Source organism: Tupaia chinensis, unplaced genomic scaffold (genome assembly GCF_000334495.1).
Source record: "Tupaia chinensis unplaced genomic scaffold, TupChi_1.0 Scaffold000057_1, whole genome shotgun sequence".
In the NCBI taxonomy this organism is placed as follows: domain Eukaryota; kingdom Metazoa; phylum Chordata; class Mammalia; order Scandentia; family Tupaiidae; genus Tupaia; species Tupaia belangeri.
Window position 1 is genome coordinate 4,477,936 of NW_006159515.1, and position 16,695 is coordinate 4,494,630.

The 16,695-nt window shown below is 39.2% G+C and overlaps 1 protein-coding gene across 1 annotated transcript in view; it reads right to left on the reverse strand.

Moving 5' to 3' along the window:
• PCCA (propionyl-CoA carboxylase subunit alpha) overlaps positions 1–16,695 on the reverse strand; it is a 398,674-nt gene that overhangs the window by 189,658 nt on the left and 192,321 nt on the right. Inside the window, exons 18-19 of the mRNA XM_006141526.3 lie at positions 11,334–11,444; positions 3,998–4,100 (exon numbers count right to left, since the gene is read on the reverse strand). Coding sequence (XP_006141588.1) covers positions 3,998–4,100; positions 11,334–11,444 — 214 coding nt within the window. The remainder of the gene's footprint in view (positions 1–3,997; positions 4,101–11,333; positions 11,445–16,695) is intronic.

The window sequence follows — 16,695 nt, forward strand, 5'->3', positions numbered from 1 at the left end:
AGGCATTAGGAAGGCTGAGTGAAGGAACAAAGGAGGGTGGAGGACAACTGGCAGAGCTATTAATACAAACCTAACCAAAGAAAGAAATCAAGGTAGAAACAACAATGGAGAAAGGAGGAAGTAAGAAATGAGAGCAGTTCCACCAAGGTCCGGAGACTGGGAGGGCAGATGGACTTGAACCAGGGCCAAGTAAGACACCCTATTCTCAGAAAGGTAAATCTGGGGAACCAGCAGTTAGCGTAATAGCTATGTTGCTGGCCTCCCACGTAGTCGACCACAGTTTGCGTCCCGGACCTGGTGGCTTAAAACTCACGCCGGGCGCGTGTGCGTGCGTGCCCAAGATCCCGAGAGCAGAATGGAGGAGAAGGGATTGCGGCATGACCATCCCCCCTGGGGGGTGATTTCTCGCTTTCTGTCTCTCTGTCTCTCTCTGTCTGTCTGGCGAGCGCACGCGCCCTACAGTGAAAATCTCTCAAAAAAAAAAAAAAAGAAAGGTAAATCTGGGCCCACAAACAACATTTGGATCTAAGGAAAATAAACATTTGGAGCATAAATAACATTTAGTAAAAGGAACTAAAATGTTACCTTTACTAATTTTTTCTCCAATAATTATTAGTAGGGAAACCAATTACATACCAAACCACAATGCCAACAACATTTCAGTTTCCAATATAATCAATTGTGTGTGTGTGTGTGTGTGTGTGTGTGTGTGTGTGTGTTTTAGTTTTGCCATAGGGTGTGAACACTCACCAGAAAGGGCAGAGAGAAAGAAAGAGATAGAAAGTAAGAAGTCAACCCCCAAGGAGGGTGGCCACACTGAAATCCTGTCTCCTCCATCCTCCTCTTGGGATTTTGCGCAGCCACATGTGACCAGCTTGTTTTAAGCTGCCAGGTCTGGAGCTTGAACCATGCAGTCAACCATGTGGGAATCCAGTCACCTTAACCCCACACCACTGGCTGGTCCCAATGACTTTTTTTTCCTTTTTTTCTGGTGGGGGGGAAAGGTTTTCACTATAGGGTGCATGAACTCACCAGAAAGACAGAGAGACAGAAAGCGAGAAATCTCCCCCCAAGGGGGATGGCCTCACCGCAATCCCTTCTCCTCCATTCTCCTCTCGGGATCTTGGGCACGCATGCACACGCGCCCGCCGTGAGTTTAAGCCACCAGTTCCGGGACTCAAACTGTGGTCAACTGCATGGTAGTCCAGCAATACAGCCATTACACCAACTGCTGGTCCCCCAATGATCATTTAATACAACTTTTAAAAATTAATTTCTCTTGATAAAACTATATAAGAAAAGAGTAGTTACTTAAAAACAAAACAATCTCCATGGTAAGTCAGCATATACAAGGTAGCTTCAAAAAAATACTTATTATGGAAATGTTTTTTGCACCAAAGTAAATTTTATTTTGCACTCATGCTTTAATTCTCTTTTCCCAGGAACTTTTTGAAGTCCTTCATATTTATGTAAAAAAATTGTACTCCCTGAATTTGTTTTATAGTCATCCTAAGAAAAACTATTATCTCTTACATTAACTTCTCTCTTTTTTTTTTCACCTAAAATGCACTACTATCATGTTATTATCCAAATACTACGGGTACACCTTATTAATGTCTTTTTCCAAGTCATAAATGATGAAAGAGTAAAATCCATAGAGAAACTGGGAAAACAAGGTCAGCAGCCAAAACAAGCAGCACAAAGGAAGGGCTGTGGGCTCCTGGTTTGAAAGCAAAACACGACAGGAGCCCACACGTGACAGACCAATGTGGAGCCACGCCTGGAGGATGACTCCCAGACTCCATCCCGAGCCAGTCATGAAAACATGGCTCCCAAGCCCAATGTGGGGGTCCACACCCGCCCACGCCAGCTTTGATGAGGTAGGCGTCAGGAACCTCATCAGCAAAGCAGCAAAACGCTACACAGTCACCTTCGCTAAACGAGGTTGTGCTTCAACTGATACATTTTGTTCAGCATTTCAGGTCTCCACTCCTACGGTGGTAGCAACTGTGCAGGAAACTTGCCTACTAAGTAAATGATAAGTTCAGAGCAAAATGAGCTCACCAAAATGAACAATTATTTGGAGAACAGGAAGTGTATGCAGTGACCTGTATACCGAACCTTCCCGTACAGTTCACTAATTATTTCAACTTCTAATAGATAATGAGCTGAAGAAGAAGATGTCCAACCTTGCTATTGCAGCAATTAGGAAATTTACAATTTTAGGTGAAAATTAGGCAGAAAAGAAACATAAAGGAAGATCCCTTCACTTGTACTTTATAAGGCAAGTATTTCAACGATTGCTGAGGAATGCTGGTGTTGGCACTACCCACATTACTGTACCTCGTAAAATAAAGTGCTTGACATTGATTCCCAAAATCGTTCTTCAGAATACTAATTTTTTCAAAATGCTTTTAGAAAAAAAGGTTTTTATGGAAAGGAAAAAAAAATCAGTTCAGGTAAGAGTACAAAAATGGCCCCTGCTTAGAGACTAAGGATGCACTTTAGAAAATTATTAAAGTCTCTGAGAGGTTTTCAACTTTAACAAGAGCCTTCTCGCATTCATTTAAATGCAGAGTCATTTTCTTAAGTAAAATAGTTTAGTGTCTCTCCCAAAACTATGCTCTGCAGAGCACACTTTAAGGAAAAGTTTCTGTCTAATATTGTGCATTTAATTCTTGAAAAAACATGTTAAGAAGCACTAAAGCATGCACCAACCAAAAGGTCGTGAATATTAGCTTTTGAAAGTTGATTTATTTATTTCTTCCATGAGAGAGAGAATCACCCACATGGGGTCTTCATGCCACAATCCACTCCCAGTCTCTGCTGGCCCAGATCAGGGCACCAGTGGCCACGGAGGCCAAACCCAGAATCATGCCACACGAGTCCAATTCTGCTATGACCATAGCACTGTCTGGCCCCATATATATTGTTATTAAAGCAGAAACAGTGAAAAATAATACCAAGACATCAAATTGCTAAGTCTTTAAAGGATAAGATGATGGCTGTCAAGAACTTCAGTCAACTTCCAAAGTAAACTTCTCATCTCTTCCTTTCAAAGCTATCTCTGCATTTGCTTTATCAGCAGCAGTACCGCCATCCACCCACCACCGTCACCCAGTCTCCCATGACCTGACTCCTTGGGGCCAGCAGGTGTCATGGTGATAAAGGTGCTGGACTCCCACATGGCCAATGGTGGTTTCAGCTCTGGACCCGGTGGCTTGCTTTTTCACTTTCCCTTTCTCTCTCTCTGGCTCTCTCTCTCTCTTTGGCGAGAGCACATGCCCGGTAACAAAATTTTAAAAAATAATAATAATAAATAAATAAATAGTTTAAAAAGAGACCTGATTCCTTGATCTCCTTCCTCAACTTTCAAAGTTATTTTTATCTTTATCAGTCCTAAACTTTAATACTATACTTTTCAAAAGTTTTTTTTTTAAAGAGAGATTTTTGCTACAGGGTGCATGCATTCACCAGAGACAGAAAGCGAAATATCGCCCTCCAGGTGGATGGCCACACTGCACTCCCTTCTCCTCCACCCTCCTCGTGGGGCCTTGAGCATGCATGAACACATGCCCAGTGTGAGTTTAAGCCACTGGGTCCAGGAAACATGGTATGTGGGAGTCCAGCAAAGTAACCATTACGCTATTTGCTGGTCCCTCAAAACCTTTTTCAAGATTAATCAAGTAATTAAGAAGAAATACTAAACACAAACTACTGAACAAATTTCCCTCAAATTTCAGAATACTACCTTACCTCTAATAATGCCCAAATTAAAGGAGCCAGGGTCCTTTTCTTCCCTTCTGAATTTAAAAAAAAATTTTTGAACAAAATACACATAAGAGCATATATAAACAGTGTAACTTCATTAAATTTCCCAAAGACTCAAAAGAAGATCTAGAACTGAGATCAGCCAGATCTTTCATTAGCTATTTCTTATACAGATTAGATGATCAATATTTTTCTGCTTATTTATTCTGTTTAAATCCTACCATACCTTGAATTTTCTTGAAAATGTTGTGCTCTTAATTGGAATGCCACAAACAATGATGATGCTATTGCCAATAACTGGTTTCTCTCACTCCCCGTTAACATGTGTCCTGAGAGAAATAAATTGATCAATCAGTCATATGAGCAATGTGAATAGCTATGCTTCTATCTTTAGAATTAGTCATTTGAAGAAGTATTTTATCATACATCTATAAATTATGGAGTTAGTTTACTAGCCACTGGGGTGTGCTGGGGTTGGTCAAAACAAGAAAGAAAAAACTACTCACTGAAAGTTTATCACCTAATTTGAAACAAAAGATATTAAATAAAGGATAAGCCAGTAACAAAGAAGAAAACCATATATTCAGAGAGCTGCAGGAGAAGCCTCAGTCTGCTTCTCTCATCACTCCCCAACCCATTTTATTTCTAAGGAAAGGGGGCATAACGGGCAGAAGCTCCATCCTCAAAGTGCTGCCGGTCAAGGTCATGCACCAGGCCATGTGTTCTAATGAGAAGGACACGAGGACACCAAAGGCAGTCGTGATTCTCTTGCCTCTACGCGTACAGTCAGGACTCAAACCCCAATCCACCGAGCAACCTCTCGCTCACTCTCTTCCCACCACCATACAGCGGGGCCAGGGAAGACCACGTGGCTCGGCTGAGTGCTGTGCAGCAGAAAACCTGCTCATTTGAATCAGCTGCACAATTCTTCAAGGAAGTGTGCACGAGGCAAGGCTTGAGGTACCTCACAGTCTGGGTGAGCACGCCATACGAGGACTCCGCAAGCTCACTGCAATTTCTAGCATGGTCTATTTACTTAGCACAGTACTCTGTGGAGAAATAAAAAGGACTGTGGCCTACCACATCCCACTGGGGTGGGGTGGGAGGGTTGGTTTTACTCTTTGTCTCTCTTACACATACACTCTCAGGCAATTAAAATAAATTCCTTCAAGCTAATAATTACTGAGACTTCAGAAGGTTTTGGCAGTGATAATGACCTAGGTCATGTGCTACTTCTCAATATTTCCCATGGCCAGTTTAGGATTCAACTTTCTTGCATTGCTAAGTCAGTTAATTAACCCAAGAAAACAGGTTTCCTTTATTTTCCTTATGGCTTTGTGTCTTTAAAAAACTCAGGTTAGTGGGTTTGAAATGGGACAAGATATGTGTGTTTAAGCAATTATCCTTTTTTAAAAAATAATTATTTTATTTAACTTTATTTATTATTTAATATTTCCAGAGAGAGAGACAGAGAGAAAAAGAAAGTGAGAAAGAAAGCCTCCAGGTCCAGGACTGGAACCACGGTCAGCCATGTGGGAGTCCAGCGCCCTTAACCACCATGCCACCTGCTGGCCCCTAAGCTATTATCTTTACCTTTGTAATGATTACTTCAAAATGGGAATATATGGTAAAATGCTTCTGAATCCTTACTTAACTGAAAATAATTTGTTATTATATTGACAAATGAAGGATATCTTGGTTGGGTATAGTACTCTTGAATCAAGTTCTTTCCTATGTAACAGATATTATTGTAAGGTTTTTCTAACTTACCGTTTAGAGTCTGAAGATGATACCACTGTACATTCCTTATATATGACTTGGTTTATCTTAGAAGCTTGAAAAAGATTTTTGTTCCTGATATGCCTAGAAGAGTTACTTTTCTTCATTCATCCTATCTGAAATTCAGTAAGTCTTTTCAACACCACCTCAAAGCTTTCTTAAGAACAGTGAAGGAACCAGCAGATGGCATAGTGGTTATGTCATTGGACTCCCCCATGGCCCACTGTGGTTCAAGTCACAAACCTGGCAGCTTGAAACTTACACTGGGCACATGTTAATGCATGCCTAAAATCCCAAGCAGAGAATGGATTGTGGCATAGCCATCCCCCAGGGGATAATTTCTTGCTTTCTGCCTCTCTGTCTCTCCAGCCAGTACACACATTCTATAGCAAAAATCTCTCTTAAGAGAAAAGTGTGAAAAAATTATCTATTATTTATTTTTAAATGATCTTTATTTGGCATTTTTCTTTTATAAAACTCTTGTTATTCATTTACATGTAAGTCCTCTTGGATCTCTCTGTATGACTTATCACTTCTTATACAGCTTTACTATCTTTACCCCTTTTTCTACATATTTTGGGATCTGTTTTCTATTATTCCTTTGGGTCACTAATGCCATCACCACACTTTCACTCTGAAGGCTGAAATATTTTATTTATTTCTTAAAACCACAATTTTTAATTTATTAAGGTCTTTCTGTTCTAATTTAATACCCTCGAGTCTTTTCACTACTCTTCAGTAAGCACAGTCATCTACCTCCCACAACAGCAGTTCTAAAACTGGCAGGTGGCATGGTGGTTAAGGGCACTGGATTATAAGAATAATCAAGATTCCCACATGACTGACCGTGGTTCAAGTCCCAGACGTGGTAGCTTGCTTTCTCATTTTTCCTACCTCCCTATGCCTCACTTTGGTCCAATTTAAATAAGTAAATAAATAAATAAAGTTAAATAAAATGATTTTTGGGGGAGAGGTTTTTGCTATAGGGCACATGTGCTCGCCAGAAAGACAGAGAGAGACAGAGAGATACAAAGCAAGAAATCACTGCCCCTGGGGGGATGACCATGCCGCAATCCCTTCTTCTCCATTCTCCTCTCGGGATCTTGGGCACACACGCCCACGCACCCAGTATGAGCTTAAAGCCACCGGGTCTGGGACTCGAACCGCAGTCAACTACATGGGAGTCCAGTGACATAGCCATTATGCTAACTGCTGGCCCCAAATAAAATAATTCTTAAAAAAAAAAAAAAAAAAAACTGAGCGCCACTGTCCTCAAGGATTCTTTCGGGTCTTTCTCCCTAGATGAGTAATCCTTCTTTTTACACTCAGAAGTCCATTTGCTCTCAACACTCAGGTTAAAAGGGTAGGCAGTGTGTTGCTGATAAATGTTCAACCAACTAGGATGCAGGAAAAGGAGAAAAATGCCCAGTACAGCCTGTTCCTTGCCAATTTTCCTGTAGTAAATATTTTCTCCATGGCTGTTTTCAAATTGCAAACATTACCCCCAAAAGCACAGCTCAGGAAGATATACATAGATGGCTCTCACAAGCCCGTGTGGCAGCCCCAGCTCCCAGCCAGCAGTCCTTGGAGAGGTGTTGCAAGAGTTGAGAATGCAACCTCATCCTTGAAGCCACCCTTGATTACTTACATTAGAATGGTTTTTCTCTGCTCTCAAGATATTTTGTTTGAATCTTTACTTAGAACTTACTTTGTTCTGTTTTGTAATATAGTTAGTTTGTTACATGTTTTTTAATCTCACAATGTTAGCACCCTAAGGGAAGGGAAAAAACTGTACTATTGCGTTCCTTCTGAAGCCTATACCAATTATTTGCTGAGTAACTTTAAAGGTTTACTTCAGTTTAAGTACCACATCAGTACTTTTATATTACTTCTGTATCTGACTGCCAGAAGGTGTGCACACTGGCCAAAAGGACACAGAGATGGGGAGAGAAAGCACTCCTCCCACACCGGGGCGTGGTCATGCCCCAATCCCTTCTCCTCATTTCTTCATCCTGTTGGGATTCTGGACACACATACACAAACCTGGGGTGTTTTTCAAGCTTCTAGAGCTGGGATTTGAACTACAGTCAGTCATGTAAGATCTGGCTCCCTTACCCACCAGGCTACCAGGCCAGTCCCATACTATTTTTAAAGTGCAGAAATACTTAACTAACTTCAGTGGAAAAAAGAGAAGTATAACTAATTGCACATTTTGTGTTTTGAATTAAAATTTTTTTTAAATTGTAACTTTAAAGAAAAAAGATGATTTGGATCATTTCTTTTGTTGGGGATTAAGTTGAAGTAGAGCAAAGTAGCAGAGAAATAAGTCCAAGATATTCATTATAGGTCGATTAAAATTATATTCTTAAAACATCTTTACCCTCATTTTCAATATATTTCAGAACTGAAATGTCTTCTTCACGTTCAGTACATTTTTTTAGAATCAAAGGAAAACAGCTTTTCCGTACCAATCTAAAAAGTTGGTAATAATTTCTCGTGTGTCCAATTTTTAAAATTTTAGACACAATTATTTCAAACTTCAAATCTAAGAATCTTTGGTAAGACTAGCCTACTCGCCAAATAAATTTGGGATAATAAACATGTACAACAGAAAATTTTAATGCAGTCATAAAAACAGTCACTTGCCTAAGAACAGTGCCTAGGGTAGCTGGACAGATGGGAAGCAGATGGGTAATCCCAAAGGGCCAAATGACCCGGCCTCAAACATATGGAGAAGATCCTGGATTAACTTCAGTTGCCACTTCCTGCTGTCTCTTTTGGGTGCATATATCAAACAGTCAAAGATGACGCAGTGTAATATACCTAAGACCTGCTCTGGGTAAAAATCAGGGAGGAGAAGTAGAATATCTGAAGAATAATTGGAAAGACAGTAGCCATGCAAAGAAGAAAGAATAGATGTGAAAATAATATGAGGGAATAAAATAAGTACTCATTTAAGTATGGCAACTATCAGACGGTGATATATTTTTATAGTCCTTAGAGGCAGTTTGACAACACGTAGCATGTCCTAAAACTTTTGTGATTTATTAATGTGAATACGGACACAACTGAAAGAGTACTCGCATACAAATTGAAAACCCTATGTTCAATTCCTGGCTTCCTTATTTTACTGATCATTTAGCTTTATCAAATCTGTGGGTTTTAGTTTCTTTACATGTGAAATGAAGGTTGAGATTAAATAATTGCTGAAAGCCCCTTTAACAACTTAAGAATTTTAAAAAATGTGTTCCTGCCTGGAACAAGGAAAAAAAATGTTGCTAATTCTTTATCCAAAAAGAAATGTAAATATATTAAGCATATCACAGAAAATTACAAAGTTTAGACTTTGAGTAAATGTCTGAGTTTGAAAAGGAATGTCTTCTGTTATTGTGAAGGTAGAGCATATAGCCATCAACCCCAAATAGAAATTTCAAATGCTCCATTTTCTTCTCCTCTGGAATATGTTACCATATATACATATATAGAGACTGGTATATAAATGTGTATATGTGTATACATATATAAATGTCCACATATATATACAAAGTATTCGTTCTAAAAATTCCCTAAAGCTTTTACTTATTTTCCTTCTACTTATTGTTTCAAAGTTGCACTGTAAATGGAGTCAGGATGGTTTAGTCTGGCTCCCTCACCTCCTATTTTATCAAGTTTGAAGGCTGCAGGGTAAACAACGCATGTACCATGCCTACACACTTGTTAAGTAATTTTGACTTTGCTGTTCTACATCACTGGGTGTAATGCACACATGTGTGTGCAACAATCTGGTTTTGGCAATGAGCCACTATTGTCTGTAGCCTATTTAAGAGAAAAGGGGGCACCTGGCCAGCTAGTCCTGCTAACTAGCCCTTCTTACTAGCCCTGCTCTGCTGGGCATTGGTCCTGCTAGATCAGCCCTGATGGCCTTGGTTCAACTCAGCTCGGCTCCAGGCTGTGAGCTCCAAAACAAGGAAGCCACTCTGAGCATTTACCACACACCTTACCAGCTCTAAGAAGGAGGAAACTCTTGAGAGTGCGGCTATGGGCTTTGTGAGCCTACCTCGAGCTCTGCAAGCTCACCTTGAATTCAGCAAATAAACAACATGGCATCAGTGCCTCGTGTTTTTTTTTTTTCCCCCAACTCTCTGTATTTCTGTCTGACTTGCCCTTTGGAGAAAGAAAGAATCTCTCAAAACACTAGTCTAAAATAATTAATATTTTTTAGAAAGGGCAAGAGGATAAAATGTTAAAATTAACATAGAATGAACTCATTATCTGGATAACCACTTATACACAGACACATGTAGATACTTTAAAATATCAAAGGCAGTCCTTTCTCATCCATACAATGGATATAATTCTTTTTATTTATTAATTCAACAGGGATTTTCTTAGTGCCAATTACATTTTAGATGATGGGGAAAATAATAAAAAGCAATGACCTAATTGGTTCCTGTCCTCACGAAACCAATAGCTATTAAGGAAATTATCCCACTCACATAAAACTGCAATTGTACTAAAGCTACATTTTATTTTGTAGCTTAAAAAATTCAAATTTAAGAAAAAGAACTCATTCATTTTTGCTCTAATATTCCCCAAAACAAGAATTGCTCATTTCCCTGGGTAGTACTGATAAAACCATATAATGTTAAAATCTTTAAAGATAACTTAGTCATCCACAGTTGGTCATACAAAAACTCTGTATTATACATTCTGAGTTCAAAACTGCTCTGTAAGTGCATTCAACAATTCAATATTGAGTCTAATATGTGAGTCTTTTTATAGACTAAATACTTTCCATGGATGTAAAAAACACTTAGAATTTGTAAGAGACTATTTAACCTTCATATATCCCCAAGTTCATTAGGAATGTATGTAGTAGGGGCTTCTTTCACCTGAATCACTTTTCTATTAAGTCTCATCCAAGTCAGATTCTTTTATCACATTAACCAGTTTTCAATGCTCACTAATGACTTGGACAATCTTTCCACTAACTGGAAATACCCAATTATGCAGTGCTAAATTTCAGATTCCATTCATTTCTTTATTTAAAACTTCATTCTTCGAAATATCAACACTCATCTCAGACATCTTCATTTTCACTAATGGGACCAGCATTTGGTTTTCTACAAATTTCAGTGCTATTTTTCAAAAAGATAAATTTAGATCACTAAAGAATACCTGTATAGGGCCAGCAGATGGCATAAGTTGCATCACTGGACTCCCACATGGTTGACCATGGTTCGAGTCCCAGATCTGGAGGCTTAAAACTTACATGCCCAAAATCCCGAGAAGAGCATGGAGAAGCGATTATGGTGTGGCCATCCCCCTTGAGAGATGATTTCTTGCTTTCTGTCTCTCTTTCTCTCTCTGTCGAGTGTACACACCCTACAGCAAAAATCACTCAGAAAAAAAAAATTTAAAAAAAGGATTCCTGTATATATCCACATCAGTGGAGAATGCAAATCTGCCCAGACTTTCAGAAACCAGAAGATCAGGGAAGCCAACAATGATCTGCCTACATTTCACTCCAAAACCCCAGACCCACAGAACATGTCACACAGTTGAATTCTTCACTCAGTGAAATTACAGATCACTACATCCATGAGTCACCCATCAATACTCACCATCATGAGTATCTATAGTGTAGACTATATTACTATATATGTTAATGAACCAAGTTTAATATAAGCCAAAAGGCTTTAATTTTGAAATTAGCAAAATGTTATAAATTATAATAAAGTATAACAACTTTAAAACATTAAAATATTTTAATGCATACAAACCTGTAAAGCCATCAGGGTATACATCAGAAAGAAATTTAGTGCTGATGTCTCCTTTTACAAAGCGTGAGTTGATTATCACCTCTCGAAGTAATGCAATATTATGTGTAACACCTAGAAATGAAATAATTTAGAATGAATGGTAGAACAATGTGTCAGTTAAAACAATCTAGCTCTTATAACTTGGAGAAATTTATCATCAGTGTTCAATGACCTAGAAAAAAACCATGCAAAATTATTTAACTCCTTGACTTCAAGGAATAACAAAAAATAATCTGAACTTGAGGTATCAATTAAACATAAAACATAAACCTCAGAAGATTGCTAGTGCCAAGTCAGTTTCATTGGAAAATACATGATTTTTTCAACAAATGGTATTATCTAGAGGAACAAGATTCCATTTAAGAAAAAACAAAATACACTTCAACTCTAAGGTATATCATATACAAAAATTTAAAAATGGATCACAAACCTGAACGTAAAACCTAAAATGATTTTAAAAAGAAAATGTAGAAGGAAGATCTCTGCTAGTCTGGAGTAGGCAATAAATTCTTACTACACAAAAAACACAAACCACAAAAAGCTCAATAAATGTACTTTACCAAAAGTAAAGTCTGGGGACCAGCAGTTGGTGTAATGGCTATGTCACTGGACTCCAATGTAGTCAACCGCGGTTTGAGTCCCGGGCCGGCGACTTAAACTCACGCCGGGGTGCATGTGTGTGCGTGCCCAGGATCTCAAGAGGAGAATGGAGGAGAAGGGCTTGCAGTGTGGCCATCCACCCTGGGGGGTGATTTCTCGCTTTCTGTCTCTCTGTCTCTGTCTTTCTGGTGAGCGCACACGCCCTATAGCAAAAACCTCTGAAAAAAAAAAAAAAAGTAAAGTCTGTCCTTCAAAATACAGTTAAGAAAATGAATTGGTAAGACACAAACTGAGAGAAATATTCACAGAACAAAAATGAGACAAAGAACTTCTATGTGGATCATAAGAAGAATGATTAAAACACATTATAGAAAGACAAATAGGCCCAAGGTAAAAAAAAAAAAAAGCAGGAGATCTGAACAGATACTTCGAGGAAACACAAGAAAAAGATGTTCAATGTCATTATAATCAATAACATACAATGATAAAGCCCCACACCAATTTACAGACTAAAAGATGGGTACTATAAAGTATTGGTGAGGAAGAAATGGAAAAATGAAACTGTCACATGCTTTTTTTAAACGAACTATTTATTTAACATTTATTTACTCATTCATTCATTCCAATTTGATCAAAGAGGGACAGAGTGAAAGAAAGAGAGAGGGAAAATGAGAAAGCAGCCCACCACACCTGGAACTCAAACCGCGGTTGGCCATGTGGGAGTCCACTGCCCCGAACCACCACACCACCTGCCACCCCAACTGCCACATCTTCTTACTAAAACAGCAAAATATATATTCACCATACAATTTGGAGAATGTGTTCCTATTTACCCACAGTAAATAAAAGCATATGTCTACACAAAGACTTACAAAGGTTAGTACAAGTTTTATCTGCAATAGTTAAAACCTAGAAACAATCTAAGTGCCCATCAACAGGTGAACAGATTAACAAAATGTGGTTTCACCATATAATGAAATTCTGTTCAGCCATAAAAGGGAATGAATCATTGCTACATGAAATAATAAGAATAGATCTCAAAATAATTATGATGAGTTAAAGCAGACCAAATATTGCATTCGAGTCCGTTACTATAAAACTTTAGAAAATGCCAAACAACCTACAATGACAGGAAGCAGATCAAGCAGTTACACTGGGACAGGGACAGAAGGAGGGTGGATCGCAAAGGTCATGAGAGACCCCTAGAGGAGTTAGATACATTCAGTATCTTCATTGTAGGTATAGTTTTACTACTGGAAATATAGGTCTAAATTCTTTAAGTTGAATGCTTTAAATTTTAGAAGTTTACTGGATGTCAAGTATACTTCAACAGTGATTAAAACAAAAAAGACAAACGAACTAGTAAGAAAGGAACTGAGCCTAGTACACAATGATTACTTCAAAGCTAAAATATGTAACTGCCACGAGAGTGCTAGAAAGACTTGAGGAAGACGAGAGGATTTGATCTGGGTCATCTAGATTACAAAGACATTAAGTAGTAATAAAAGAAGAGCGAGGAGGCGTTCAAAATCCAGGGAAGGTGGTATTACACCAGGTTTTCACAGGCAGAGCAGGTGAGTGCTGCATACAGAGCTGAAGCTGAAGTACGGCAGAGCGGATGGTTCATTCCTTCCAGTTCCGTTAGCCCACCTCCCTGTTGTTCTGATCTGTCTTTATGCTGCATAACAAATCTACAAAGCTTGATTCTGACCTTGCCATTCAAATCTCATGGAGTCCTCATTTTAATAATCATAAAGGAAGCAAAGATTCAGGCATTCAAATTCAAGTGCCAAGTCTACCTCTTACCTTGATCATTTTTTTGTTGCTATTTTTTAAAACAATGATTTAATTTTATTTATCATTATTATTTTTTAACTTGCTACAGGGCACATGTGTTGACCAGAGAGAGACAGATAGAAAGAGAGAGAGGGAAAGTGAGAATGACAGAAAGAGAGAGAGGGAAAGTGAGAATGCAAGCTTACAGGTTCAGGACTTAAACCATGGTTAGCCTTGTAGGAGTCCGGTGCCTTCACCACCACACCACCTGCTAGCCCCTCTACCTCTTACCTTGGATAAGCTATTTAACCTCTCAAAATTTTAGTTTCCTTACTTATAAAATATTTAGTAACAACTACAGAAACCATTGTGCACGACTGTCATGAGTTATAAATGAGCTAAGGCTTAACATGATATAAGAAATATTAAAAAGCATATTATTGGGACTGGCAGGTGGTGTGATGGTTACGTTGCTTGACTCTCAAATAGTAGACCACGATTCAAATCCCAGACCTGGCAGCTTAAACCTCACACTGGGCACATATGTGTGTGTGTCCAAGATCCTGAGAGGAGAATGGAGAAGAAATTTGGCATGGCCATCCCCCTGGGGACGGAGTGATTTTTCACTTTCTGTTTCTCTGTCTCTGTCTCTCTGGCAAGCACATGCAACCTATAGCAAAAGTAAAAGTAAAACGCACATTATTACCCTTTTACATGGGAATACACGTAAAGCACAAGACAAAATGTGATTGTCATGACATAGGGCAGAAGTTGCACTGCATTCTAAGTCTCAGCAGTAACCTGCCTAACTTCCGGTTTCCTGTTCTATAAAAATGGAGCTCCACAAACCTAAGTTTATTCCTGTTTCTACTGGAGGGTGGAGCCCCACTCCCACTAGGCAGGGATCAGCAGACTATGGTCGCAGGCCAAGTCTGGCCTACCACCTATTTTTGCAAATCACGTTTCAGTAAAAGACAGTCGTGCTCCTTTGTATACACGTGGCTGTTTTCACATCACAACACAAGGGTTTAGTAGCCATAACAGAGACCAGTTGGGCCACGAACGGTAAAACATTTACTGTGCAGCCCTTTGCAAAATAGCTCACCAACATCTACTATCAGAATTTTACGATTTGATATTCTTAGCAAACCAGTCTTTGGCTATCAACATTTACTTTACACCAATTATTTGTGCAGCAATTAGATATCACAAGAAGGAAAATACGCTCACAATACAGGGTGTGATTTGGGGGAAACTTTCAGTAACTGGCTATAGGATAAAAACACTAAATTCAAAGACAGCTTAAAAACTAGAAAACAGTGGTCCAGGCAAAGTTACCTAGAGTCTGATCATTACAAATTACATAGTAATTTTCTCCAAGGAGAAGAAATATGGCTGAGGCATTGAGGTAGAGACAGAAACTTCCTTTGAACTTGGCATCATGAATACATTATATTTAGTACACTGAATTTTTAAAAATTATAATTGCAATATGTTAATTTTTTAATACAAAATACGTATCTCGCATCAAACTGCTAGTTCTCACAAAACTTTTTTTTTTAATTTTCCCACAGTAAGAGTTTCATCTGAGCAAACGACCACCTAAACAGACTCCATTTTCCCATCTAGCTTTTAGGTAACCATGACAAACTAATTCCTAGACAAGGCAATGTAAGTTAAAGTGATGTATTCAATTTCTGCCTCATTTACTTCCTTAAAAATTGCTTGTGTTTGGATTTCATTTCTCTCTCTCTCTCCTTCGAGGCTTACTGATATGGCAGGAACTCAGCTTTAGCAACACAAATGAAGTGGACCAACAAGATGGCGGGGTGTCCTTGAATGACCTCACGACCTCACAAAGGTGACTTCCCTCACCAGCAGCATGGACCAGTAGGGTATTTTACAAGAAAGGAGAACAAACTGTGATCTTATTCATACCTCTGCATTTAGAAATCTTTGTTACAGCAGATAACTTTGTACTCCAACATGTATATGTGCAGAGGGACATAGCTTTTCAATAGACTCCCCATCTCTAAACTGATCAATATTAACAGCCTGACACATCCTTCCAGGTATCTTTCTAAGCCTCGCTCTATGCTAGACCATATTAGCAAATGTATGAGAAATTCTGAGCATCTCTGTTCCTGACTCAGAAGATACTGTGTGTCTAAATTTTATAAAGGTCAATTTGCAATCCAACCACAATACTTTGAGGGGCAGCCCCCTAGAGCAGCTGTTAAATGCTGTGTACAGGGAGCTGGGTCTCATATGCCGACTGTGGTTCAAATCTCAGTTTGGCAGCTTGAGAAAAGCATGGTGTGTGCGTGTGTGTGTGTGTGTGTGTGTGTGTGTGTGTATGCCCAAAATCCTAACTGGAGATGGAAAAATGAGGAAAAAGAACTGTGGCGTGACCATGTTCCAATACGGTGCTTTCTCTCCCCCCCCTCCGCCCTCGCCCATGCCCTGGCAAGTATACCTGCCTCTGAAATATAAAGAGAATAATAGCAAACAAAAACCCACTTAAACATTTAGAGAAAGTTTCAAAATACAATGCTATTCCTTTAACTACACAAGTATCCCATAAAGAAGTTATCACACCAGGCCCCGCGCCTAGGCTGCGACCGGCAGCGGGTCCTACGCGGGCCTCCCCAGGCCCTGCACCCCCCCGCACGCGCGCGCACATCCCCCCACTCTGGGGCGAACTTAAAACCATAAGCAACAGGAAGAATCTTTAGCTGTCTTAAACCAATTGAGAAATATACTGTATAGAAGGATTTTCTCTACCTATGGACAGTGAGAAGATGATGGTTACCAGCCCTGCATTACCTCAGGGAAGAACAGGAACTACCCTACCATTCTTAGGGAAGCCAGATACCCGAGGATAAGTCACGCTTCAGATCCCCACAACACCATTCCCGCTAATCACAACATGGCTGCTGTGCCGTAT